Raw genomic sequence first — 27,973 nt, 5'->3', positions numbered from 1 at the left:
CCGTGGGAGGAAGGAAGGACAGGGGGGGTGTGGCGTTGCCCCACAACAGCATGCTAGTACTGTCAAGATTTTTCTTAATATAATTTCATTGTGATTGGTAATAGGGAGATGGTCCAAAAACAGCAAAGCGCTCCCGAGAACAGCGTCGCTCTGATATGAAGGCCAAGGGAGGGAGGGGAGGGGGGTCGCGAAGGGAAATCCTTCCAAATATCCTTTGCTTTGACTACATCCTGTCCCCCCCACCAACCCCTTTTTCTTCGTTTTCCTCTTCCTCTTTCTTCTACACCAGCTGGTAGCCTGAGCCAGACGTCTGGTCGTAGTCTATTGTGTACTGAGTGGTCCAGTCAACCGTCACGGGCCGGATCAGGCCGCAGCAGCGGATCTCAAAAAAATCTATGAGGTTTCGGATGCAGCCGTGGCTGGGGACACAAGAGGGAAGTCGTAAAGTCAGATTATTTGATACGGGAGATAGCGCCTTAGCAATAGAATAAACCAGACTAGCGCTGCGATGTTAGCTATGCATGGAAACACTTAAGGTATTAATTTTGTCGTAAACTCCTGTGTTCGGATGACAGCATCGCCGAAAAATCGACATGCCCCCCGGTCTGAAACCGATGTGACTGTTTTATTGCTATCAGCCGCACAAAAGTGAGCTTTCGACCGTCACATGAGGAGACTGACTTACTTGAATGGACTTTCAATGGACGTGGCTGTAACTTTAAAGTGCTTGTACCGCCGCGCGTTCATCCTCTCGTTGGTGGTGATTCCCAGCGCGGCGATCTGGTGGCAGAAAAAAAAAAAAAACACAGGTCAGCTAACACGTAGGATGCGGTCAGTGCGTAAAAGGATGTGAGTGGGAGGGGGGGGGGGGTGTCACCTGGTAGAGCTGACACATGATGAGCACCGCCACCCACATGAAGTGGAAAACGCTGTTGAGGAACATCCAGAACATCCAAGGGGAGAAGGAGGCAATCTGTGTCAGATAGAGCCAGAAACCATCCTTGGCATAACTGGAGGAGCAGTGGATCCTCCAGTCTGATGGGGGGAGGAAGAGAGAGAGAGAGCGATGATGACATCAGGAGACAAAAAAAAAAGAGAGGGGGGGCGCAGCGGGTGAACCGGCACTCACAGGAGATGCAGCCGTACATCATCCAGCAGATCATGCACAGCAGGAAGAAAAGGTAGCCCATAAAGTAGCGGTGATTCCCACTTCCTGTGCAGAAAGAGAAGGGGAAGTTGTGTCATTCACCAAGTTTCTTCTGATCTTGTCGGTGCGGTCTGATCTCCTGAAGTGGCCAAGTTTCCAACCTGAACACAATAACCTCAAAACCGAATATTTAGAAGGAAGGCTAACCGAGGGAACCGTGTTTGGTTCGGAGAGTGGCCGTCGACGTCGGTGTTTTGAGTGATAAACGGTGCTGCTCGTTCTGGTTTTGAGCATGCGATGCTTGTATTTGAGCTGGACCATCTTTAAGAGAATGAATGTTTGGCCCCGTGACTGGCTGAAACCAACCAAAAATAAATATGTTAAAATTAGCAATTAAAATCAGGCGTGAATTAGAATTAGTTCCTCTCATATATCTCAACTGTTTGGCCTCTTTTGGCTCTCCAAGGCACAGTGATTAGCGCTTTCTCACAGCAAGAATCCCAATAAATATCACAAAAATGAGTTTGCATGTTTTCCCCATGTCTGCAAGTGTTTGAGAGAATGAGAGAATGAGAACAACTTTATTAATTCCTCTGGGTTTTGCGGTTTCCTCCCACAGTCAAAAAATATGAAGTAGGTTCATTAAAGACCTTAAATTGCCCGGATGTGCGAATGACAGAGTGCACGGTTGTACCTGTCTATATGTGGGATAGGCTTCAGCATCCCACGACCCCGAAAACAGGATTAACGGTATATTCAATGAGTGAATGAATGTGTAAGTCCTATGAAAATAGGGCTACTCAAATGTAGTAATATAGGTATTACATATAAATGGGGCACTCTGCTGCCCGGGGAATAGTGATCAACTAGGTTCTTCCATTTATATTTTGTCTTGGGCCCAATCTTTTATCCTCTTTGAACGTGAGTTAATGAGCTCCCCGCTCTTGAATTGTAAAAAGATAAAGTGCACTCTTAAATCCGATCATTTTCCATCCAGTTAGTCTTTATACCTGTAAACGGTTTTGGATGCAAGAGAGCAAGATCCGTGACGTCAAGTTTTATCGTGTTGGGAACTCAGATTGGTTTTATGGTGTGCGACAGATTCCGATCCAAGATGGCGAGCCCGGCCTGGTGAAGACTGACGACGATCAAGAAAGCAGTGGCCGACTGTGTGACTTCCTCAGAGGAACCTGATATTGAATCACTTCGACGCCAAATAAGTGTACTCCCACTGACTCAACCTAGTGATTTGATTTGAAACACACATTTTTTGGGGGATTTATTTTTGGACTAAGGCATAGGCGTCAAACTCTGGCCCGCGGGCCAAATTTGTCCCGCATTGTAATTGTATTTGGTCCGCAAAGCCATACTAAATGACTATTAAGGCTATAGTCTACAGTGCATGTATCGCTAATTCTACAAATCCCAGAATTTTCTGCTGGTGTTTTGGCACGAAAATCACAACAGGACCCATAAACGCCCTCTCCTCTGTGTATAGTAGTCATAGCGACCTTATGCTAATACTGGCACCCTGCTACTTAGGCAGAAAACAGGATTTTGCATGTGTGCAATATTAAATTATATGTTGTGTAGTATTAAGCTATGCTTGTATTTCGTTTTTAAGCAAAACTTGTTTGGGTTCATTGTTATATCTGGAGGAAGATTTTTTTCCAATAAATATCAGTGTTGGCCCATGACTTTGTCCCAGTTTTGAATTTTGGTCCACTGTGTATTTGAGTGTGACACCCCTGGACTAAAGACTGAATTATTTTTGTTATTGCTTGAAGAGCTCTTCTTTTTCTTTTTTCCCTCAATACATTAATCCACTGTTCATCTCATTTTTACAGGTTTCTATTCTGATTATTTATTGCTTGTGTGAGATACCTAAGCCATACTCCCTAGCTTAAGTAGATGTTTAGTGCTTCATTTTTTTACAGGTCGAAATGTACAAGCACTACAAATGAATGGATGGTTGAATTATGTTGCTACCTGCTGGCTATTAGGGAGGAATGAGTCAATTTCACATCACTTTAACTAATCTGCCACTAAACTTGTTAACAAAATGTTACCACGCTGACTCTGCTGTCAGGCCTTGTTGCCGTTGTGACATGCAGGGCGCTAAGCTGCTCCTGTCTTCTTGCCCGCGGGTCTCTGTGTCCTTTGACTTGGAACGGCTCTAGACACATGGCTGGCGGAGACATGCGAAGATACACGAGCTCTACGACAGAATAAGCTGTCAAGAAGGGAGGGTTTTTCTTTTTATGTGATCCGTTCCTCAGAGATGGGAGTCCAACTGACTTGGTTACAAAACTGTACAAACAGGGAGGGTCATGGTGAATCGGCTGCTTATAATAATCCGGTTTACCTGCTGGTTACTACCTCTGAAACCCTTCACTTTCAGGCAGAAGGTCTCACCATGGAGACAGAAACATCTTAAATAACGTATAAATGTGAACCTTGACAGGGGGTGGGAGATGCCGAAGTAAAGATTCGGCCCATGTTCCAGCGTTGCACAGCTAAGTGAAGGGTGACATTCTGAAGGGGATTGAGGTAGCATGACCTCAGAGCAGCATTACATAAGTCCACGCTCCTCTTCATCCTGTTAGTTCCTCTAAAGTTCATCGCTCTCAGAAGGGGTTGCCTCACAGTGATGCTTGACATCTCTTCCCCGTATTCTGCCTTTTTTTTTTTTTCGTACAAGGTTTATTTAGCAGCTGCTTAAGAGTTTTAAGACTGCATTTCTCTAAAAGCTGCGCCATAATTCTGACAGGGAAGATAAGCCGGTGATTTCGTGTCGAAGCCTTGGACCTTGTAACAGCCGCCACGAGGGGGTAACTTCCTGTGGATTGATGTCGTTCCTGTGCCCCCGACCCAAACCTTTCCCCAACGCTGCTTTTTGTCCAGATGGTTTCCTGACTTTTAAAACTCCATCCTGGCCACCCCGTCTCAAAATGCATCAAAGCTGCTTGTACCGGTTTCTACACAAACACACACCCCTTATCCCACCTTCATCCTGTCCTACATACTCACACCCTGGTGACTGTCTGACCATGTTTTGGTCAAAGGTATTGGTGTACTTACAGGTGGCATGAATAACGTAATGATATTCTTTTGAGAAATAAAATTGTTCACTACCTTAAGATTAACAAATAAACTGCAACGAGTTTCCCAGCAGCGCAGCGGTGAACAACAGCAAAAAATTCTCCATTCTCAAAGAAAGAAAGAGCAGCTTTGTGTCGGACGACTGCGTGAGGGGGAGCTGTTGACGTACCCACGCAGTTTCCCACCCAGGGACAGTGGTGGTCGAACTTGGCGATGCAGCGGTTGCACACAGCGCAGTGCTTGGACCTGATGGGTTTTCGTATCTGTGAGGAAGCACATGCGGTGTCAGTTTTTTTTTTTTTTTTTTTGGCTTTTGTTTTTTTTCTTTCCTCACACTGCTTCATCGAGTCTGAATGGAGGCGGCGGGCGTGAAGTTACCAAACAAGTGCTGCAGAATATGCTCAGGTCCAGGCTGCCCGTTTCTGCCAGTTCAACGATCGTCTGCAAGAAAAAGCACACCAAACCTGAATAAGGTGAACGCGGCGGTGGGGGGAGGCGGCATGATTAGAGAGAGAGAGAGAGAGAGAGAGAGAGAGAGAACAACTTTATTAATCCCGAAGGAAATTGTTGTGCCAGAGTTTCAAGTACAAAAACATAACAATAATAGATAAAGTAGGAAGAAGGAAGAATAAGAAATATAATGAAATATGAATTGTCTAACTGTTAGCAGTAACTACAAAGATTGAAGATTTAAACCTGTTGATTAAAGATGAATTAAGATTAAATTAAATTAAATTAAATTAAATTAAAAATTAAATTAAATTAAATTAAGATTAAAAGATTAAAGATTAATTAATTAAAGATTAAGATTGAAGATTAAGATTAATAATAATAATAATAATAATAATAATAATAATAATAATAATAATACATGGAATTTTTATAGCGCTTTTCATGACACTCAAAGACGCTTCACAAGTAAAAAACAGAAGGAACAACAGATTAAACCTGTTGTGGAGGTTTAAGCAGGTAGAGATCTACGGTCTGTGACACCCGAGCATTGGAGCGTGGATCGGGAACTAAAACGCGTTCTTCTTTTCACTACGGTTACGTTTTCCACTTTGAAAGTACCTCCTCTGCGGGTTTCATCAGAATTTTTGAACTTTGCATCCACGCCGGAGAGCCGCTCCGGAGTCTTTGATCTGCTCGGCTGACTCGGCCGTCAGCAGGCAGAGGCCCGACAAAGCAGGGTAAATTTAGTTCAGCTTCAATCACAGGATGGAGAATTGGGGCCCCGGTGAGATGCAGATCTCCCTGCGGGTGCCCTTTAGAGTGGAATAATGAGTGAGGGGGGCAGCCAGAGAGTCAGGCCGTTCTCTCCGGTGTATTCTGGCTGCTCCCCTCGGGAAATATTCACACGTGACACCGTGTGCTTCCGTGGTCATGCGCTTTTACCTATTTATGAGCCAGGAAAAACATCAGAAAACCGAGGGATTATTTTTATTGAAATCCATTTTCGGCGACCTTGACCTTTTTCTTCTGCTCCTCGGACGCTTTGATGATTCCCGGATCCGACTTCCAGGACTTGCCGAAGTTGTAGAAGAGGGCCAGGGTGTTTATCAGGAAGGGCACGTGGACAGTGGCGAAGTGGAGATGTGCACAGAGGTTAAGGTTGAATTTTGGTTTCCTTACTTCGACGGAACGGTTTTAACCGAACCCAACAGAATTGGGATAAAACATCGGTCGCCGGTGGTTGTGCTTTTCAAAATGTGGTACAGAATTACAGGGAATAGTTCCTTTGTGAAATCTATTCAAAGTTGCACAAAAGCAAGTGAGGTAAAACAAACTAGAAATTTAAAATATAATATTTCATTCATTTACTTCTTGTAAATGAAGGTCCCCATAGTCCGGGCATCTTCGCACAGGTAGTGAGTGAGGAATGTGAGTGGGTAGTGCAACATCCGACAAGCTGGCCTTTGCTTTTTCACAGAATTCCACATTTATCATGGTTACAAAACCGGCGGGGTCTCCTGTTTTACATACACTTTACGTTAAGACGTGTACTGTGCATTTACTTGTGCACTATTGCTACTAGAACAAAGCAACTACAGTGTCAACCTACCGACGGTTAACAGGACTTTTCACATTCACCATGCAAGGACCTGCGTGTTGAAACAGAGAAATTCAGTTTATTTCTCCTGCAAAGTCTCTTCATGACTCAGCTTTCCTCGACTCTGGAGTGTTTACCAGCTCACCAAACACTGCTCTGTGCTGCCATTCTGATTTCCTGCAATGTTTACTCCAATATCGGGCAGGTGGTAAAACAAGAGTAATTTAATCTGTGCATGGCTGAGAGAGCAATCAAATCAGGGGAGGACAAAAGCTCATTGTTCTGAGCTTTCAGCTTAAGTCTGCATTAGAGTTCCAGTGCTTTACAGATCGCCCCAAACAATATTAAATATGCAACCAAAACAGGAAGTGAAAGGTGCACACACCTTCAGCAACACTAACATGTAAAAATATGTTTCTTCTACTTTAGGCCACGCTAACACTGAACAACTTCTTCCACAGTTCCACACTGGGATTTGCGAAAACCTCGCAAGTAGTTTTGTGCAAACCTTGTGAAAGTTAAATGAACAAACAGAAAGACACAAGTGAAAAGTGGAAGTAATCTACAAGTGGAAGTAATCTTGTTTTGTTGACGATGTTGGAAAAATCCGGCACGGATGAATTAGCAGCTTTGCAAAGAAACGATTAATATGCCTCTTGGGAGACACGCTTATTTTTACGATGCAAACTAATGACAAGTAAGTCAATAGGTTGAAGGCCATGCGACACATGAAACCTTTTGAATACACCGCAGCTTCATGGTGCCAATGATTCACTGTGGTTTTGACTGCTTATTCTGTAAGTGATGCAAAAATAACTCCCATTGGCAACTTAACAAGGTTAAAAACTTGATTTTCATCTGAGGGATATGTAAATTCAGATTCAAGGTAAATAGTCCCATCCCTCCATGCTTTGGATTTGCATATCACTAGATTTACATAAACAAATTAGTTTTTTTTTTTAAAGTGCTGTTGCCAATTAAGGCTTTTCTGTATGCAAGACAGCAACTGGACGGCAACTAAGTGTGTAAATAAGATCCCTCCATGACAAGAGAAACACAAAACAAAGAAGGACGCGCTGATAGCTGAGGGGCAGAGGAGAAGCCAGAGAAGAATCTGTTTTCATAAAGACCCACTGGCGGTCACATAAATGATCCCTTGATGAAAAAACGTCGGCACAAGTTGGAAATGAACTGTTCCTTGAATGGAACTTCAGGTGGTGTCGTCATTCAGAGCAGGTCAAGTGCAGGTCCGTCACTCTTTTTGTCCTGCTGCCAAAATAATGCTGACTGCATGTATGTATATATGAACCAACCTTCCTGCCAAAAACGCTTGTCAGCAGAGTCTAAGACAGCCGAGGCAAGAAAGTTCCTGGGTTACAATTACAATTTCTTACGCAATAACTTTCTATTAAAAGACATCTAGGTCTCCCTTCCCATTAGTGGAGCAGTGAGGCATACAGTTAAAAGCCTTCCACAAAGAAGCAGTCCCCTTTCAGTCCCCTTTGGCAATTAACAGCCTCCCAACAAAAAGGCAATTCTTCTGTGGACAAACAATAAAACGTGTGAGAGCGGAAGCACTGGGGCCAAAAAATGGTTTAATACCCATCAAATGTGCCCGCAAAATAGCACCAGACTTCAGACAAGCCGCAGCCCTCTGGAATCCCCCCCCCCCCCCAAAATAAAATCGGATTTGTTATATGGGATTTAAAAAAAAAAATTAAGGTGAAAGACTATCCGTGAATAGAGTATTTGAGTGTGAAAGGTTTGTGTCTGAGCTCACGACATGGGAGTGCATCCAGACGACTCGCAGAACAATTAGTCTTACATCCAGCCCCCCCCCCTTCAAATATCAAACTTGTTAATAGTGGGAAATTTTACATTACTGTAAATCGATTCTAGGAAAAGGATATCATTCCAAAACCAGTAGAACCAAGTGGTGTACATCCAGAACTTGGTGGCCAGGTAGATTCCCAGAGGCAGAGCACTGTGCATGGAGTGGTCAAAGAAAGCCCTGCAAATGAAACATACTTATCAGCAGGGTTTAGACAAACAAGGCAACCCGTTCACTTCAGCCTTTTTCAGTCATTCGGGACTCCTAAAGTCCCTAACTGATAAAAGTTTGTTTAAACATTCAACGGTAATTAAAACGTTTTTCCTTCCCCTCAATTTTTCACCCGTTTTCTCCTGTTGTGAATCACGTAGCCATAAAATGAACTAAATGGGAACCCCCATGCGTGGCTCAGCTGGACTCGACCGTGCTCATATTTTGTTTTGTTTTTTTCAGCGAGTGTTTAAATAATGTCAGTGGACCCAAAGTTAACTGATTTATTTGTGGTATTTTGGCCGCAGAGCCAACAGTGGTGAGATAGATAACAAACGGGAGTAGTGGGAGCAGATGGCAGCGAGTGCTGATGGGCAGGGGGTACAATCTGTGTTTGTCACTGGTGTGGAATGTTCAAGATTACATTTGTGCATCAGTCAAGGAATCTCCTCCTCTTTATACAGTTAATGTGGCGTTGCAATTAAAAGTTGAACAAAATGCTAAATTCTCTTGATAAACTCATTACAGTGTCCAAGCACATGGTGTGCGGTCAGGATTTTCCCGACAAGCATCGGAAAATGCGAATAGTATAGTAAACAAGATCACAAAACAGAACTGACTGACGTCATCTTAAGGCGACACCGAGATCAGCACATTATTGTTAATAATTATCTTTATATTGGTGATTTTGGGGCTGTATGGCGCAGGAGGTTAGAATGGTCGTCCTTGCAACCAAACAAACATTCTTGGTTCGATTCCCATGTTCCTCCAAGCCTGTTGAGCAAAACATTGAACCCCTGACTGCCATTAAATTCTGAACGATAAGCCGTGACTTTTTTCACACGCTTTGAACACTACGGCTTAAACAACAATGCAGCAAATTTAGGCCGCTAAAACATTTATCCTCATCACATCGGACCAATGAAATGACTGGGAAATTCTGAGGCCGTTCAACTCCGACACCAAGAAACGACTTTGATGGATTTAGTGCGCAGGAGGAAGCCCAAGATAGCGATCGGCTAGCCGATGTGGCTTATATTGAGGTGTGCTCAATAGTCCGGAAATTACGGTACTACCCTCGCACCATTAAGTGGTCACCAACTGCTCATGGTTCATCCATTAGTTTAAATACAGAAAAATAACCTTGTGCATGGGATTAATAAAGTATAATACAGTAAAAATATCAGGAGTTAACTTAAAGTTAATTCATAGAGTGGTTCTGTTTCTCATCATCTTATTCTGCAACCCACTATTCCACTACCAAAGGATGCTGCCAGACTAACTAGTCTTCCTACTTGTTACTGACAGGCAAATACAGAACACACATATCCTTTATCACTCCATCTCTTAAAAATATCAATCTGGATTCATAATGCTTAGATCATGATAATGTTAGATCAGAACCTGATGAAAACTGTGAGACTAATTTTCCAGTTACTTTGCCACAAGGCTAAAACCTGGCATGTGATAAAATCATCCAACTAACTTAGGATAATAAACGGCAGGAAGTAAACATACTTAGAGAGGAACTGCACGGCAACCCAGACGCCGGCGTACATGATGCCCTTGATGAGCCACGAGTCGATGTCAAGGTCGGCGATGAAGCCCACAAGCCAAATGACCACGAAAGGTGTTCCCAACATCACCTTCTGCCTGAACTCCTGCAAGAAGGAACGGGGAGGGAGAGGGGAGTCATTACTAAAGGAGGCAGTTGGGTGGAGGCGAACAGCACTTGAGAAAAGGTCGACAGCCGCCAAAGCTGGAGGAGCTCGGTGGTGAGAAAGAACAAAACAGATGACAGATGAGGTAAGACTGATAGAGGAGAGTTCAATGACAGACAAAACAGGACACAGAAGAGAGAAATTGGGGGGAAAGTCTGCAGTGCGGCAAGAGTAGTAGTGGATTTCACTGCATTTTTCATAAATGTGAATGTATTTCATAGTTTGAAACATACCTTGTGTTCAAATACTACAATATAATATATTATATAATATATAAGCTAATATTTTTTTTTAATGCACTGGACACTCAAACGTCAATCCTATGCAGTTATAACAATTTCACACTACATGACTTCAGCCTGTGCCAAGAAGCCATCAGTACTTAATCCGGGCTCACAAGTCTGTGATGTAGTTTTCCTGCACCTTCAGGGCAACAGACCACCTTGGCAACAACTGTGAAATCCCCATCCAACAAGTCATCCTAGTTACTGTCTTTCAATGGTGTTTTTGCTAATTGCATATCAAACAGACCTGGTGCAAGCAGCGCAGCGTTTTATGTAATCAGACAAGCATTGCTCTCACTACACAGAAAAAAAATGTTAAGTGTGCTCTTGTTTGCTCCTTTTCACCAAATTGGAAATGTTCGAGAAAGACAAGAAAACAGGACAATTCTACTGTAGTTGCAAGTGGGTTTGTATACAATTAAATTACAACTGCAAAGTTTGGACACTCACAATGAATCTGATCAACTGTGGTCTGTTACACCATATAGTTGTATTACAGTAGTATGTGAAACTTGTATGATGTACCGTACAAAGTGGAGGGATCTGTCATGTAGAACACTGAAGTCCATACCTTGTGATGCTATAGATGGTCTGTCATGTTCTAGCAATATGAGCAAACACAGAGGAAGTGCAGCAGACTAAAGGCCGACCTACATATGCAGACTATAAGTGATCGTAATCTTGCTGCCACAAAGAGCAGGTTTTCTTTTTACTAGCTCTCCCAGTTATATCTATAACTCTTTACCTTTATCAACTAACAATGTTTCAGCAGACATGTAGAGCGGCGACAGAGTCAGAACAGGTCTATGATTAATCAGCTGTGGCACGAAGACAGCAAACATCTACAATGAATACTATACGATAGTTAGTGGAACTTTGTTTTTATTTTGTCACACAGTAAACTGATAGCTTCCCACATTCTTCACCTATTGTTTAAGTGAGCCAGTATTCAAGGCTTGTCTCCCTCCGGTCAGACTTGGATTGTAAAATGTGGTTGCCACATCCAGACAGCTTTTGACAGAAATGCAACCACTTGTCCAGACATGGCCTGGACATGCTGGTCTGACAGTGTCGGGGTCTCGGCAGAAATGGTCACCCACACCACCACGGGGGGATAGATTTCATCTTGTTTAAGAGGACTGAACATCATCCGGCACTTCTGATGTATCATTTGAGTGTCTTATGCGGTTGTGTACCTTGTCCATCTTCAGTCTCTTCAGGTAGGACGGACTGTCGTAGCCTTTGGCCTGCCGTGCTTCCTGTAAGTGATTTATCATCCAAACATTTTTCCTCTGCTTGGCAAGATCAAGCGGCGTTTCACCCTAAAAGACATCAGAACAGGAGTTCACATTGACAGGCATCACTTCGGGCAACACTGAAAAAGTTTTTCTGAGGAGCTAGTACGAAGGCTCTCGTCACAGGAAGGATTTCTTGAATTCAATCCAGTGACCATACATCAATGTAGTTTTAGAATTGCACGATGTGGTGAACTGATTTTAACAAGCTGTTTTTACCTTGATGTTCTGAGCATCAACATTGGCGTTTGCGTCCAGAAGCAGGCTGATGACAGTGGTGTTGCCAGCCAGCACGGCCCAGTGTAGTGCTGTGTTCTTGTGATATTTGTCACCCAGGTTGACGGATACGTTGAAGGTTAGTAGCAGCCTGGTTGGATCGACACTGATAGAGAGGCAGAAGTAAGTCAACTTAAGTCACAATATTAAGATATCATCTGAAAACAGACTCAGGACAATACCAGATAGAATATCTCCAGACATGCTTACGATTAATAACATAAGTTTAACATAAGTTTATCCATCCATCCATGGATCCATCTTCCCCACTTATTCGGAGCCAGGTCGCGGTGGCAGCAACAGTGACGCCCTGACCTCCCTCTCCCCCTGCCACATGGTCCAGCTCCAACGCCCCAAGATGTTCCCAGGCCAGCTTAGAGACATAAGTCTTTCCAGCGTGTCCTGGGTCATCCCCGTGGCCACCTCCCAGACCTCCTAGGCTGCCTGGACATGCCCGAAATACCTCCCCCAGGGGGCGTCCTTGGGGCATCCTGAACAGATGCCTGAGCTACCTCATCTGACTCCTCTCTATGCAGAGGAGCGGCGACTCACCGCCAAGCTCCTCCCGGATGACCAAACTTCTCATCCTATCTCTAAGGGAGAGCTTTGCTACTCTGCAAAAAAAAAACCTCATTTCGGACGCTTGAGGTCCTCCACTTGGGGCAGGACCTCGTCCCTGTATCCGGCTGAGCGCTATGGTCTCAGATTTGGAGGTACTGATCCTCATCCTGGCCGCTTCACACTCAGCTGCGAAATCCTGCGGTGAGAGCTGGAGATCATGGCCTGATGAAGCCAACGGAACCACATCATCTGCAAAAAGCAGAGACTCGATCCTGCGGCCAACAAACAGGATCCGCCCGACACCGTGGCTGTGCCTAGAAATTCTGTCGATAAAAAGTTATGAACAGGATCGGTGACAAAGGGCAGCCCTGGTGGAGTCCAACTCTCATCGGAAACGGGTCAGACTTATAACCGGCAATGCAGACCAAGCTCTGACACCAATCATATAGGGACCGAACAGCCCGTATAACGGGATTCGGTACCCCATACTCCTAGAGCACCCCTCAAGATTTCCCGTGGGACACGGTCGAATGCTTTCTCCAGATCCACAAAACACGTGTAGACTGGTTGAGCAAACTCCAATGCACCCATGAGGACCCTGCCGAGGGTATAGAGCTGGTCAAAGATTCAAAGACCCGACGGACCCTCTTCTGGATCGCTGAATAGACCTTACCTAGAAGGCTGAGGAGTGCGATCCCCCTGTAGTTGGAGCACACCCTCTGATCCCCATAAGATAAATGTATTTGTGGCAAATAATTGAAACAGATTCAGCAGAGATCTACTCACAATTGGATTAAGGTCAGTTGATCAAAGAACAGGCCCCTTTAATAACTTTTCTAAACAATATTTATTCGGACTATCCATTCCACACAGTGCACTGGTAGAAAATAACATTAAAGATAAAAATAATGACCAACCATTTTTTCGAGGGGGATTCATATTTTATTGCATTTATTTAGAATAATAGTTTTATCATTAATGTTTACCTCTTCTACACCTTGAATTTTGCTTCTATGACAGAATAACTGAAAAAGGATTAATGAAGGCTTCCTTTTGCTGAATTGTCTGATGAACAATTACTCATTCATACATGAGTAAGTGCAATGTGAGACCACAATCAGCACAAACCCACTTGGGCTTGTGCATGAGGTTCAAAGCTTTCAGCACAGTGTCGCTGTAAAATTTCCCGCTAATCTACGAATTAGATGCTTTGAGGTTGAAAATCAATCAAGCTTTGGCAGAAGAATGGTATATGAAACCAAAAACTCAGCAGCTGTCTGCTGCAGGTGCACGTGAGTGGAAACATACACACCTGTGTGTCCTGTAAGCCGCCCACATCAGAGGTGTCATGCCATTTTGATCCATCATGTCAACGTCCTGCATGAAGAAAAGATACAAGGAAAGAGAAAAATACCAATGGCAGGTAAAGCAGAAGAAGCAATGTATCTCCCCCTTGTGGAAAATATGGATACTGCACGCTTTCAAAAAAGACGAGAGCTCGAAGAAAACACAGCTGGAATCAGACTTGGGCCTTCGCTGCACAGTCGGTGTCCTACCTGTCCTTTGGCAATAAGGTAGGCCACGATAGAAGTGTGACCGAACTGAGCGGCGAGGTGGACGCAGCTGCACCCCTCGCCGTCGATCAAAGACGGATCAGCGCCATATTTCATTAGCTGCACTACCATGGATAGGTGGCCTTGTCTGGAAACAACACAAAAATATAACAAGGTTTAATTCACGGAAGACAATGAACCCAAGTTAATCTCTTGAAAAAGACAACTGCTGTAGCTTTGTGAAAATATCGAGATGAAATAACAGTCTTCAGCGTCTCAGGGCTTGAGGAAGGACAAAGCTACTCTCACTTGAACACCAATTTAAGATGCTGAAAGGATAAGCGGATTCATCTAACAGCCTAAATATCAGTCTCATATTTCCACTGCATTTAAACTGCTTCAATTCCATGTGAAATGTTATAAATGTTGCGACAATATTAAGGTCTCAGTGTGGTGGTTAGCTCTCATCATTTGGTGAAGCTGATGATTTGCAGCATGTTGTGTCTGGGTACGCTACATTCATAGTAGAAAACCTTGTGCGGGCTTGTAAAATCCCTCCCAACAGGACATTAAAGATTTCAACATTAACTCGTGAAAGTGTGGTATCTCTATAAAAGCATCTTCACTGCGCAGACCTGTGACAGTGATATGTGAGTGTGTATGTGTGTGTGTGTGCTCGTGAGAAACTGAGCAGACAAAGCTGTTAACACCCTGCATCTAGATCCACTGCTCAGTGTGAAAGACTGAGGTCATCCTGACAAAAGAGGCCGGGGATTTTTCAAGGTCATCAGCAGGTGAGGGGGGGGGTTGGTGTGGAGGATGTCTGACAAAGGACACCTGAGAGTCTGCAGGCCAACAGTAGCATGAACACCTGTTGTCAAGACAATCAATAATTCAGGAGCAGAGCTGGGAGGTGGAGGATCTGATGTTAGGCATTCCCTCCCACCTATTTACAAGTGCACTGAGCGAGCGGGCAAAGAGGAAGAGATAAAAGTCTGCCCATAAAACATCAGTATTTGTAAGCAGTGAATTATAAATGCAAATGAGGAAATGAGGAAGCAAATGAGGAAGATGTGGGTGAGCAATGTAAATATAGCTTAATAAATGTGTTTGTGGGAGGATTTATGCGCACAGAAAATCTGCTGACCATCTCGACCAGGCGGGGATTCATTTTTAGCGCACGGTCTGGGACAACTGACCCTCACATGCATGTGGTGAACAACGCGGGCGCTTGGCATGCCCTCACTGTCAGACCAGTACTAAATGAATCGCATTTGTGCGGTGGTTCGACTGTTTTGTGCGGTGTTGCCATTTAATAAAATGGGCCAGTGGATGAAACAATGAAAAAATTACCTGTGTCACATAATAATGAACTTTTTATGTTTATATTTGTCTTTTTTGGATGAAGAATTTACTCTGTGTGCGCTCGGTATGCTTCTGTATTTCTATAATGCTTATAATGCTCTATAACACAAAGAAAAACAAAAAACATTATTCTGCAAGTGACTTTTGAAGGTTTAAAAAGCGATAAAGGAGCAAACCATGATCACTATCAAACAGGAGTTTCAATCACTGAATATTCTATGATCAATACATGTGACAATCTGCTAATAGAGCCCAAGGGGAGTCTGCAGGGGTTTCTTCCAACTGGCATTACTTTTTTTTGTTACGTAGCTTCAAGGGGGTCTACAATCAGTGTTCTCAGGTAAAAAAAAATCTACATCCTTATTAAAAACATTTGCATCTAAATACTGATGATTAAAACCCAGAATAGACTTATATACTGGGCAGACTGCTAAAAAAAACACATTGTCCTGGAAACTAAAAAAGTAACGGCATGATATTTTTGGGAGATATCGTTCATCAAAACAGAAAAAGACAGAGAAAGAAGCTTTTCAATGTAGTAACTTAAATGTGGCTAATGCATAAAACAAAACAAAAAAAAAACTGGTAAAAGAAAAAAAAAAAGGTATGTAAGAAGTGTCCATCGGATGGCAGTTACCTGGTGGCCCAGTGCAGAGGTGTGGAGTTTAGGTCACCTCCCAGCTGGTCAACTATGGCTCCCTTTGATATGTAGTACCTGCCCAGAACCATTGGATTACATCTTTAAAGAACAGACTTTTCTCATATTGTGGTTCATGGTGTTTATCCAGGAACATGGAGTGATACTTTTTTATTGCCCCTTAAAAATACTGAGGCCGAAAATTAGTTGAACGAAGACCCCCGGCATCATGTTCTACAAACTCCGAAGCATCTGACTGACTTCATACACAACAGATATCCCAGTTTCCTCCACAATACATAAACAAACGGGAGACTCACTTGACCAGGTCTATCCTGTTGTTGATGGCAGCCCAGTGGAGGAGTGTTACGTTTTCTTTGTCTGGCTGCCGAACATCAAAACCCGCCTCCACCAACTCCCTGCAACGTTCAAAGATGCCATACCTGAGGGAGTAGAGCCACATTGGAGAAATATTATCATGACTGGATATTCAAAAAAGACACAAACACAACACATACACAAAAATGCCTTCTTATAAATAAACAAAGAGATAGTCAGACAACACAAAACACCCACCATGGCTAAATTCCCAGAGTGAATAATTCCATCGACAGTCTTTTATTGTCAAATAAATCAACACATCAGACAAACTTTCATTTGTCTACTAAATCTATTTCAAACTTGACTGAAATCTGAATGACTGGTTAAAATATTCTGAATAGAAAACAATATGTGTTGTGAGTTATTCATCTCATTCTACACACACACACACACACACACACACACACACACACACACACTGTATATATGTATATATATATATACGTATATATATATATACATATATATATACATAGATAGATAGATAGATAGATAGATAGATAGATAGATAGATAGATAGATAGATAGATATGCATCTCATTCTATACATATATTTCATTGTTATGTTTATATTATTTTGTTTAATCTACCTTTTTACTTTGCCAGATTTTTGGGGGATAAGTACCATGAATTCTCATCACAGTAAATATTTGGCAATGGTGTATTGTTGATACATTATTGATACTGTGTTGTGTGGAACAATTGCCCATTCCTAGAAGCTTGGTATCATGAAAATAAACTTGTATAAAGCGTACCCGCCAGGTAATGATGCAGGCTCCCTATAGTCTGATCAGTTACTAGGCCCACATCCCTCGAGACCAAACATTTTTTTCCCCATGTGCTGTTGAAAATGTCAACCATCCATATGCAACCCCCAATATGATGACCAAAAAAATGCACACATTGTCCACTCACTGTGTGGCTTTGACGATGTCCCAGGTGCTGTAGTCGTCCACATGGTTTTTACGGCTGACATTCTCACTGTAGCCGTGGTTATAATGACTCTGGGGTTTGATTTCCTGAAGAGGGAGAGAGTGAAAAACAAGACCACAACTGATTCCGAAATACCTCCTTCTGCTCGGATTCATCTGCCAACCAGTTCACTTACACTTTACATTGATGGCTGTCCTGTACAGAGTGCGCTGTTTGACAGTATTTGATGAAAGTATCAAGTGTTTTTTGATTTTGGCAGGATTACAGAGATGGCACTGAATGTGGTGACAAAATTACATTACGGTACCTGAGATCAAATCAATGGTTGGTTGATATTCATTATGCAGTCATTATATAGTCCAACATAGTTTCCAAGCTTACTTCGCTGTTGTAGAATCCATGCAAACATTTGTTCAGACAAAATTTGAAGTACTACTACTGAGGAAATTGCTATGAATTTTCCAAATGTCTCATAGCCCATATAGATTTGTGAATTTAAAGTTTCCCTTTGAGCAAAAAATAAAAAGTTTTTTTTCCTCATGATGTCTCACTAAGTGCTTCTCTGGTGATAATTTGTCAGCCTCGAAGTAAACATATTTGGGGATTAGTGAGCTACAAGGAAGAGACAGACAATGCCTTGCTACGAGGCATCTGGGACAATCATCATTCTTTTTAGCTGCTCCCTTCAGGGATCGCCAAATCAAAATTGTCTGCCTCCGTCTAATCCTTTACTCTGCGACCACTTCTCTCATACTGACCGACTTCATGTCCTCTTTCACTTCATCCATAGCCTCTCTTTGGTCTTCCTCACGCTTGACCGTTCAAACCTCAGCCTCCTTCTACCTATATATTTGCTATTTCTCCTATAAATTCACGATTCGTCCTCTGTACATCTCCAGACATCTCAGTCTGGCCTCTGGCTTTATCTCTGTCCTTCTGAGGGACTCATTCTTCATCCAACCCATCCTTCTCATTCCTAGGAACAACCTCAACAATTTAATCTCTTCTACCTCCAGCTCCACCTCCTGTCTTTTCCTGGTTTTACCACAGCCTTGTACACCATTCCTGTACCCTGCACCTTGGACATTGATATAAAAAATTCACAGCAAGAGGATGTAAAGTACAGGGGTGAGCAAGACACGACTGTCAAGTCCTACAGCAGAATATCTAATTTCTTAAACAGATGTGGCATCTGTACTACTTCTCACATTCAATTAACATCTGTAGTGATGCCATTAAATCCATAATTACCCTCAATCACCCAGAAACCAGACCTGCATCTGATAGACTTTGCAGATACAGTAGTTCTGACTTTGGCTTTGAATCAATATCATGCAACTATTCCACATCAGTTTGATGGAACCCGGACTTAGTCTGACTTCTTACTTTCTTTCCATTACGACATCTCAACATCAATGTTTGCGAAAAATCAATGTTGTTGGGTACAGTTGTTTGCAAGAAATGCAAAGTATTTTTTTGTACGCTGTTAATTATTGGTAATTTACTTTGCATGTATTTTGCAATAAAATACTACAGGTACATAATTTCAACTGATCTACAAATAAAGTTCCTTTATGAAGGCCCAGTCTCGTGTCACAAACTTTCAGAGAGAGACTCTCTGCTCTGATATTACTGTAAACGTCAACCAAGAGATACCTACACGATATCACGCTCCACCATTCTTTATTACCACTTTTGGCAGTGGGGCCAAAACAAAAGCCACATACTTTTACCCAAATTGCATAAAGAGGTGCAGCTGAGATATCCGTGATCTCGCCATAAAAATTGGCGCATTATTAACTCCTTAAAGATCTACTACTTTCTTTTTTTTCACACAGTATTCAAAGTATTTTGGTTTGGCTGGCATTCATGAATGTAATTATGATAAATTGCGGGGCTGTATGTGTGCAGGAGGATGCGGGAGGCGTTGAGATGTTGGCTAGCCCGGAGCAAGAGCTTGGGGCCACAGAGATCTTGAGCTGTTTTGTTTCACTGCTAAGTTGAGCAATGGCTTCCATATAGAGGCTGTATGTGCTGAAGCAGCATATCTGCCAACACAGAGGAGGGCGGGTCAAAACTAGCAATACTTGAAACCAACAGAATGAATGACAACAGCTTGAATGTACTGTTTAAGTCATGGCCAGATTAAAAAAATGTTCTCTTAAGCAAATTCTGACATGATCAATATCTCTATCACGATGTGTCAGTTTCTAAACATTGATATGTGCAATATTTCATTGTTGTATATGAAGCCTTGTTGTAATTTTGGGCTAGGTTTTAGATAGGAAAAGTGTATGTCTTCTCTTCTGACCCAGTGAATGTGGAAATGAGTCACATCTTACAGTTGAGGTTTCATCTGAGTTAATGTGACATGAAATGGCAACAAGGAAATGCTGACTACTCCTATAATTATTCACACTTGACTTTACAAACTACCACCTGAAAATCACATTCTTTTCTCTGTTGTAGCAACAAAAACAACCACACACAACAAGCCCCCATGTGCCGCCACCGCTGCACTCAAAACCGGAACTAGGCTTTGCTCATGTCAAAACTTCAGCAGATGCAGATGCCTTGTAGTGGTGCTACCCTTCAAGCGGTTCATCCACCGGCCAGGGGGACAGCTCCCCCCTCACTGTGCTAGTTTCTACTGTATATCCACCTCTCCCTGACTATGAGAGAAAACCTTGGGCGACCGGGTCTGTCTCTTTGCAGTGATGGGAATGATGTGAAATGATCTTTGCAGCCTAAGTCTAATGACAGAAACGTCAATTGAAAATGAAATCTCAAGAAAAGTGACGTTTTATTGGACATTATTGGCTCGCAGACTTTCATCTGGCATGACATTTACAAATCAAATCCCGTTTCAGCAACTGCATGTGCATTGCTAACTAATTTAACTCAGATTAATTTAGAACACAGGGGTAGGTGATAAATCGACTATTACTGTGCACATTGCTGAGCTTTTTGCTAAATCAAGCTGACAAAAAGAAGTCCCTGAAAACGGTGCCACAGAAAGCCTCTCGTTTATAACCATCGGATGCTCAATTGTAGACAGGTGCTTGCATGTTGACAACTGAGAAGCCATTTTTCTGTCAGGAAAGGAAAATAAGAGGGGCTAGGGGCTGGGCTCTAATCCCTAAGACACCAGATGTTGCATCACTTTCACCATGTCATCCATCCATAAAGATGACCTTTCACCTTTCATCAGCCAAAACACAACCTGCTCTCATTCACTTGCCACAGGAGTGTTACAGATACACTGTTAACATCAGTCACGACATATACCCCAATCTCAAATATGCACATTTTAGTTTGTGTTGAAATTGTATTCATTAATGTATTATCTATTTTAGTGTAGCATTCATTTGATTGATAGAGCTCATCTGTTCAGTGAGGCATCAGACAGGAAGCTCAGCAGGTCTGGTCAGTCAAACATATGGCAAGCTACGTAGGGGGCTCGAACTTCACATGTTAAAGCCTACTTACCAGTTTAAAATTAGATATTTATGTGGTTTGTTTGGGGTGGGGGGATGGCCATAGCTGTAATAGTGAAATCTGTAACATAAGCTTGGCACAACATAAATTTTGTAACATTTTTATTTATTTTGTTCATTTTTATCAGAAAACCAGACAACAAAAAGCTCATAAAAATGATTTATTCCCTCATCTGTGCCACCCCGTCTGCACAGTGATTGTCTTTAACCCTGCAGCTAAAACTCAGATTCCATCTGAAATGGCAGCCAATTGCAGGGACTAATTCAATATTGGAGCCACATTGTGCATTCATAGATGAGGAGGATGTTTATTATCTTTCATGAGGGCATAATGGGTGTTCTCAGAGGAAACAAACTGAGTGTGTTCCACTTTGCTATACAAGTGAAATTTCATATTGAGCAGGTCTCCCACCAAAATTGGTCTCTTACTCATTACATGCTGTCATGAACCAGGAAGCTGAGTACATATCAGGGGTATTCCATGGAAAGTGGAAACCATTACTTACAAGGAAAAAGGTGTGAAACTAATTCTGATGTTTTATGTCCCCTACCCTCTTACCAATGTACAGAAGCTGACCTAGATTTGAAGCAGCACCCTGTTGAAACTTTGAGCGATGCCTGAACTGGCACACAGGAAAACAAGCTAAACTCATAATGACATTACTGAAGTCAGAATGAGGATATGCCATGTGATAGGTTGTCTTTAGTCAAAATCTGGAACTTGCAGCACTTTTAAAATACATAAAACCTTTCCCCTTTTACAAGAATTTAGAAAAATGATCTTTGGACAAAGTACTGACATGGTCTCAAAGAACTAAAAAACAGCCAGTGTTTGTTTTCTCAGCTGCACAGATATTTTGGTTAATTATTTAGTAATAACTGCCATTTTTCCACAACTGAGGTGTAAGTTAAAACTTCATGAGCCCCAGCTATGAGCATAAATAGGAGTATTTGTGGCTCTGTGACTTGCACTTGCATGACGATTACCAGCCACTGGTCTCCTCTTGATATTCTATGGCTTTATGAAAATGAGGAGATGGATTTCAGGTTTTGAGAATAATTTCAATGATTCAGGTCAACCCTCATTCTTGCAAGGCCTGGATTCTTCAAGGTGTCAAACAAGAAATACCGTCTACTATCAGCCAGAAATAACACCTAGCTGATTGGATCAGTGTAGGCCTGGATGCTACAGCAACAGGGACAGGGAAGTATTTTATCTAGAATCGAATCTGATATAATAGGAGAAGAACAGTGCAATGAGTGTAGATCAAAACAACAGAGGAAGAACTTCAAACTAAATATATGCATTGTGCAAATGCTGTCATCAAAGTGAACTTATTGTGATGTACTACCAACCTGCCTTGAGACAGCTGCTTCAGTCTTCAACAGAAACTACCTTTTTGGATATGCCTCTATTACCCTGCAATAATAGGATTAACTACAGCTAGTGTGCCTTGTGACGATTTCCTTGGAATAACTGATACACTAAACAGAACTCAGACCGTGATTAATTTTATCAATCATACCTATATTCACCCTGTCAGCAACTAACAATGACCTACTGTGTGACTTTACCATGACATTCATGGTGATGATGATGATTGAGTTTTTCTTAATGTAGCCACTAATAATTGCTCCACGCCAACTCATTAGTTGAACAAAACCAGTAATGTCTGACCTGCCCTCAAATTAAGTTTAAATCAGCTGTCTATGCGATGTGAATTGTGTGTGTAATTACATGGCAATACATGTCATATGCTGGCATCAACTTTCTCAGGAAAGCACAAGCCTAAATCTCTTGTCATGATCATTGTGTACAAAACCAAACAAACAAAATGAAACTGAGAAGAACATGATGGTGTTATACTGGAAGTGGGTGCTGTTGGTGTAAACTATAAGTATTACATGTGTCATGTTTAAGCAGCTATATAAATTAGAATATAAACAAACCATTGTGATTACATTCACTAAATGACCGATAATCATCTCAATTCTATACAGTCAGTTGAAAGATACTGGCCCAGCCAGAATGTAAATTAGGTTATTGTATGTGCACCTTGAGGCTTCCAACAAACAAACCTAACAGAAACACCTAGGTGGCAAATTTTCCTGAACACAAGCCCTGTGTGAATGGGAAATACTCTCCTGATGAATGGGTTATCTACTGCACTTCAAATGATTAGCAGGGTGTGTTCAGTTTGCAGCAACACATAATGGCATGTGGAACCCAGGATAAACAATTTCCTAGTCGATTAGGAGAAGCAGGTATAGCACAGCATGAGATCTGAACTAAGGTTGCCTCCTAGGGTTTAGGTAGTGGTTGTGCCTGGGCTGTTTAACCGAATGATATAATCTGTAATACTATATGTTAACATTGTTTAAAATGAGTACTTTTAAACAAATGCATAACTGATGGGCTACAGTGCATATTATGGTAACTCTCCAGATCATAAACTATCAAAGAATAGTTTATATCAGGTAACAATGAATTCCTGATTTAAAATGCCAAGAAATGTTTTACAGATTAACTTGGAACAGCCGATGTGAGAGCACTAATAGGGCATTAATAGAGCACTGGGGTGTGCAGCAGCTACTGTTCCGACAAAATGTTGTGATGACAATGACATTACAAAAGCACTGAGGAAATTGAGAGAAAATCAGAGTGGTGCAGCTAACACTTAGCGGTGTCCAACTTCGACACTGCGATCGGGAAACACAAGATTGACACAATCTGTTATGCACACACGGGGCTGATGGCATTTACCCCCTGAACCTCTCAGTATATCAACCCCAGGATTCATCTAACAAAGACCCCAGGTACTTGACATCAATGTACATCCCCACAGCAACCCCAGGCTGCCCTGCCAGTGTAGCGGGGAAAGCTAACGTCGTCGGATTAACCATCACCCACATTCTCGGTAAAGCTCGTTAACACGCAGTTGTGCGCGTTGTTTACGGGTCGCGCAGCATCTCCACCGGAACCAGCGCCAACTGGCTTCACGTAAACATTGTCAGCAACATCTGCCCGCTGTCCACTAGCTCTGCAGCAGAGGGACGGGGGGCTAACGCTAGCACCTACAACATCGTTAGCAGCCAGATCCCCCCTTCCTCCCCACCGGTGGTGTTGCAGGGGGGCATCAAGAGTTTCCGGAAAAAGCAACGGGGATGCCGCACAGCCACCCGCGCCCACATTTATATACCCACTTATGTATATTTCCACACGTCTGTGCAAAGGCGAAAGATTCCACGGAACGTACCTCGGGATGGAGAATAGGGACGCAACCAGCTTCTTTCTCATATTCCTCCATAGCGTCGGCCATCTTGGTGGTGATAGTCGCTAAGCATTGTGGGAAACGACAGGGGGGGCAGAAACAGAGGAAGACGCGGAGGAGAGGAGAGCTGTCAAACACATTGATGAAGGACAGGATACCTTGTCATCATTCCTTTGAAAATATGAAGCGTTTCAAATGGATTATGACAGATCATTTCCTCCATGGTTACGTTTAGGATACATGCTTTGTAACTGACATATAACTAATGGCAAATAACATGAAGAGATCATCAAATTCTATTTCTTTATATTATTTTAAGATACCTGTGTGCTTGCGAGTGGCTTTTTCTTCCAGAGCACCCCTAAACATTTTAGAAATAACAATAATAATAATACAATTATGATTAAGAAGACAAAGACAACTAATCCTAACCCTCAAGTCACTGACTTTCTTTCTGAAATGTTTTAGTGGTTATCACCTTGACATTGTAACCAGATGTAAACATCATCATTATTATCACAGAATAACCAAACCCTCAAACATACATTTTTGTTGTGAGTATTCCAAAACTCATTCACCCTCTCATAATGTATGTATGTATACCTTTGCACATTATTACTGCAATTACTTGTTTGCAAATTTATTTGCCCTGCCTCTTGTTTTATTACTTCCCCTTGTGTTGAAGTTGCACTGTTTGCTGTGTCATGTACCACCTGCTCTGCTTGCCTCGTAAATACCCCCAGGGAACAAATAAAGTTATTTGAGTAAAAATTTGAATTTGAATTTGTATGCATTATGTCCATTCCATTCTGTTTATGTATATTTATATATCCATTGAATATATGTATATATTTAATATCCACCTCATTCTGTATAAATAAGACCACTCTGAGACCACTCTGTTTATTTTGGTGATGCTACCTCTTATAATGTCTAAATGTACCTTATAATCTATCTATCTATCTATCTATCTATCTATCTATCTATCTATCTATCTATCTATCTATCTATCTATCTATCTATCTATCTATCTATCTATCTATCTATCTATCTATCTATCTATCTATCTATCTATCTATCTATCTATCTATCTATGTTTTGACAACATGATTAGTATGAAGTAAAACATAAAATATAACTTATTTATGTTGAGAATAACACACAGCCAACAATCTTATGAGCAAATTACCCCAAAAGGAGAACTTGAAACATTGTTGGGACATAACATTGCGAACATGCCTTATTTACAACAGCAGGAAATAGGAACAGAAGAGGAAGCAGAAAAGAGATAACCTGTCAACCTCCTAAATATAGATAATATATTTTATTTGTGATACAGATATATTATTATAATTGTAATATAGATTATTATTATATTTTATTTATATATTATATTAATATGTTCCGAACATATGTCTTTATGTTTATGGGGACATTAAATTATAGCATTTTGGTGGTCAACAGAACTGTGAAGGAACTTTTGGTGATCAACGGAACAATGAAAAGTCAGTTATACTTGTTTAGCAAAGCATACTTTTGGACGTAACTGAATGACTCAGTCACTAAATTGAACACATTTCCACATAAATGTGTAATAAGGTGAAATAAATTAAATAAATAAATCATTTGATTTCTCCTCTTATGATGTCTTCTACCAAAGGCTTTGTTTCCCATGACAACTTCTGGTACTCCCTGGCATTTTGTCTTGCAGTCTGATCAGTTAACATGTTTTCATCTGTTTATTGTCCTTTACAATAGTCAGTGCTGTTTTTTCTGGATTTCATTCCTGTCTGAACACACCTGTAAAAGAGGCCACCTGTCCATATGTCCTTCCAGTGTTTTATCAACAATTTAATCAAACTGTGACTTAAAGCAAAGTTTTGTTCCCTGATGAACTTCAAGTGTTTTTCTGCTGTGCCACAGTCGCATGATTAGATATATTTACAACTCTCTTTGAATTTGTTCTAGTAAATGTGGAAAAATCAGATTAATGGCTGACAGAAAATGACCAGAAATGTTTTGAAAATGCTGTGTGTTTACAATTTGAGAGTTGATGTTGTGCCTTTGTGTTATTATTGACTCTAGATGATTAGACCTGTTGTTAATGAGGATCTGTTGGTTAAGTCAAAAAATCATTTGCAAATTCTACTGGCGGACAATATTTCGGAGAAATCAGGAGTTTTCAGACTCAGAGACTTTAACAGTCACTTGAGTTCAGTATTCGATTTACAGATGGGATCAAACATCATTACAATCGTTTTGCTCACTTTATATCTTTGTTGAACAAGGCACATAAGGACCATATTGGTATCATTATTTATATATTTGAGAACATCTGATCTGTTTGCAGACTGAGGGCTACTGTCTTAACCCCAAGGTTTCTGTTTTTTAAATTCCATGTTTTTGACAGGGGCCATTATTTCAGCAGCCTTACATTACCTTACATTTAAAAATGTAAATGAAAAAATAAGACCTGGAGATCCACGAATAGACAGGCAGGAAGTGAGAGAAGAGGGAGGCTGTACAATGAAAAACTAATTCAGACCTTTCTATCATAGCTGTGCAGGAGGTACAGTATATTGATAATGCTGATTGTAAAAATGTTATGTAGCTTGAACAAACCAAATTGAGAACAATAATGTTGTAGAAAATAAAGAATTTGAAGGGGAAATCTATGTCTGAAAAGCAAAGTTTACTTTAATTTGTATTTGTTTTTAGATCTACAATATCTGTCATGGAAAACAGAAAGGATTTGTGACATTCAGTAGGATTGCACACAAGTGTAGTATCTTGTTTGTGCCTCCAAGTGTCACTCATGTACACAAATACGTTTTACCGAAAGTCTCAAACCACGGGGTGTCACAATTTACCAAGACGTAACCACAAGACAAGTAGCCGTGCTCAGTCTATAACATTGTCTATGATTTTTTTAGCGGTCAAATAGAAATTATGTAGATGGTTATTTGCATTCGCACCCTAATACAACATTACAGTTATTTGCTCGTAATATACAGTCATAGACATACAGTAGATAGCCCATTGGGTAATATACCAACGTCATTTTCTATCAAGTGACAAAAAGGCATAAAAAAATAACGTTAGACGTTTATTTAACATATGACATGACGATTTAAATGGGTCCATTTGTAAGGTCAAACTGGGGTGAAATTATCATTCTAACGTTGTTCTGACCAATCAGGCATATCAGGTGATCATCCATACGCAAAAAGGGGGAAGTGGATTGCCTTCGAATATAAAGTTGTACGCATACAAGTAGGATATTGGACTGCTTGTTTTTCACAGTAAAGTAGGCGTTTCGGATGCGAGCCTTGTTCGGTGACCAAACGACACACATGACATCCGTTACAGTGTAATGATACATTTCACATTATTGAAGCATTTAAAATATATTCTATAAGAAGGCTGAATTTTCATATATATATTTAAGCTCTTACAATTTCAGTATCTTATTGTTGTTATCAATTTTGATAACTAGCATTTGGATGGTGGACCTGTCCTTCAGGCAGACATTCTAGAAGCTAACATGAGAGATGAATACATTTGACAGAACTACAAAACATTGATAGTTATATGTTTTAGCCCAACGCTGGATTTCACGGAATAACGTACTTTATAAGTCTCTATGGTGGTGGCCATTTGACAAGTGGATCAAGCTCCTATAAAACTGTCTCGGTCACACCAACAAACTCTGCAATTCTTAACTACACCAAGAACATTGGTAGAACGGATTCTTTGAGAAATAAAACAGTCCCACCTTCCTCTGCAGGAGCGTGAACAATCAGCAATCTACGGCTCTGTGTTTGTTTACTACACTACAATGTTTACTACTCGTAAACC

At 41.4% G+C, this 27,973-nt stretch overlaps 1 protein-coding gene across 2 annotated transcripts; it reads right to left on the bottom strand.

The window, feature by feature from the left end:
- Positions 1–2: 2 nt before the first annotated feature.
- zdhhc17 (zDHHC palmitoyltransferase 17) lies at positions 3–24,180 on the bottom strand. 2 transcript variants are annotated; one of them, XM_086146863.1, is made up of 17 exons: positions 24,101–24,180; positions 17,329–17,432; positions 16,353–16,475; positions 16,033–16,110; positions 14,034–14,178; positions 13,790–13,854; positions 11,860–12,022; positions 11,542–11,667; positions 9,859–10,001; positions 8,210–8,310; positions 5,720–5,844; positions 4,628–4,690; positions 4,419–4,512; positions 1,130–1,213; positions 878–1,035; positions 686–780; positions 3–419 (listed from the first exon to the last, which is right to left on the bottom strand). In XM_086146863.1, exons 1-17 carry the CDS (start codon positions 24,161–24,163, stop codon positions 281–283), a joined length of 1,869 nt encoding a protein of 622 aa, XP_086002989.1. In that variant the 5' UTR covers positions 24,164–24,180; the 3' UTR covers positions 3–280. The 2 variants fall into 2 exon arrangements, with proteins under 2 accessions (XP_086002989.1, XP_086002990.1); XM_086146864.1 differs by having other exon boundaries at positions 17,316–17,432; positions 24,101–24,157.
- Between the last annotated feature and the right edge of the window lie 3,793 nt (positions 24,181–27,973).

The sequence above is a fragment of the Fistularia commersonii genome, chromosome 5 (genome assembly GCF_037954325.1).
Source record: "Fistularia commersonii isolate RoL2024-O1a breed Wild chromosome 5, RoL_Fcom_v1.0, whole genome shotgun sequence".
Taxonomy (NCBI): domain Eukaryota; kingdom Metazoa; phylum Chordata; class Actinopteri; order Syngnathiformes; family Fistulariidae; genus Fistularia; species Fistularia commersonii.
This window is presented reverse-complemented; position numbering and strand designations above follow the sequence as displayed.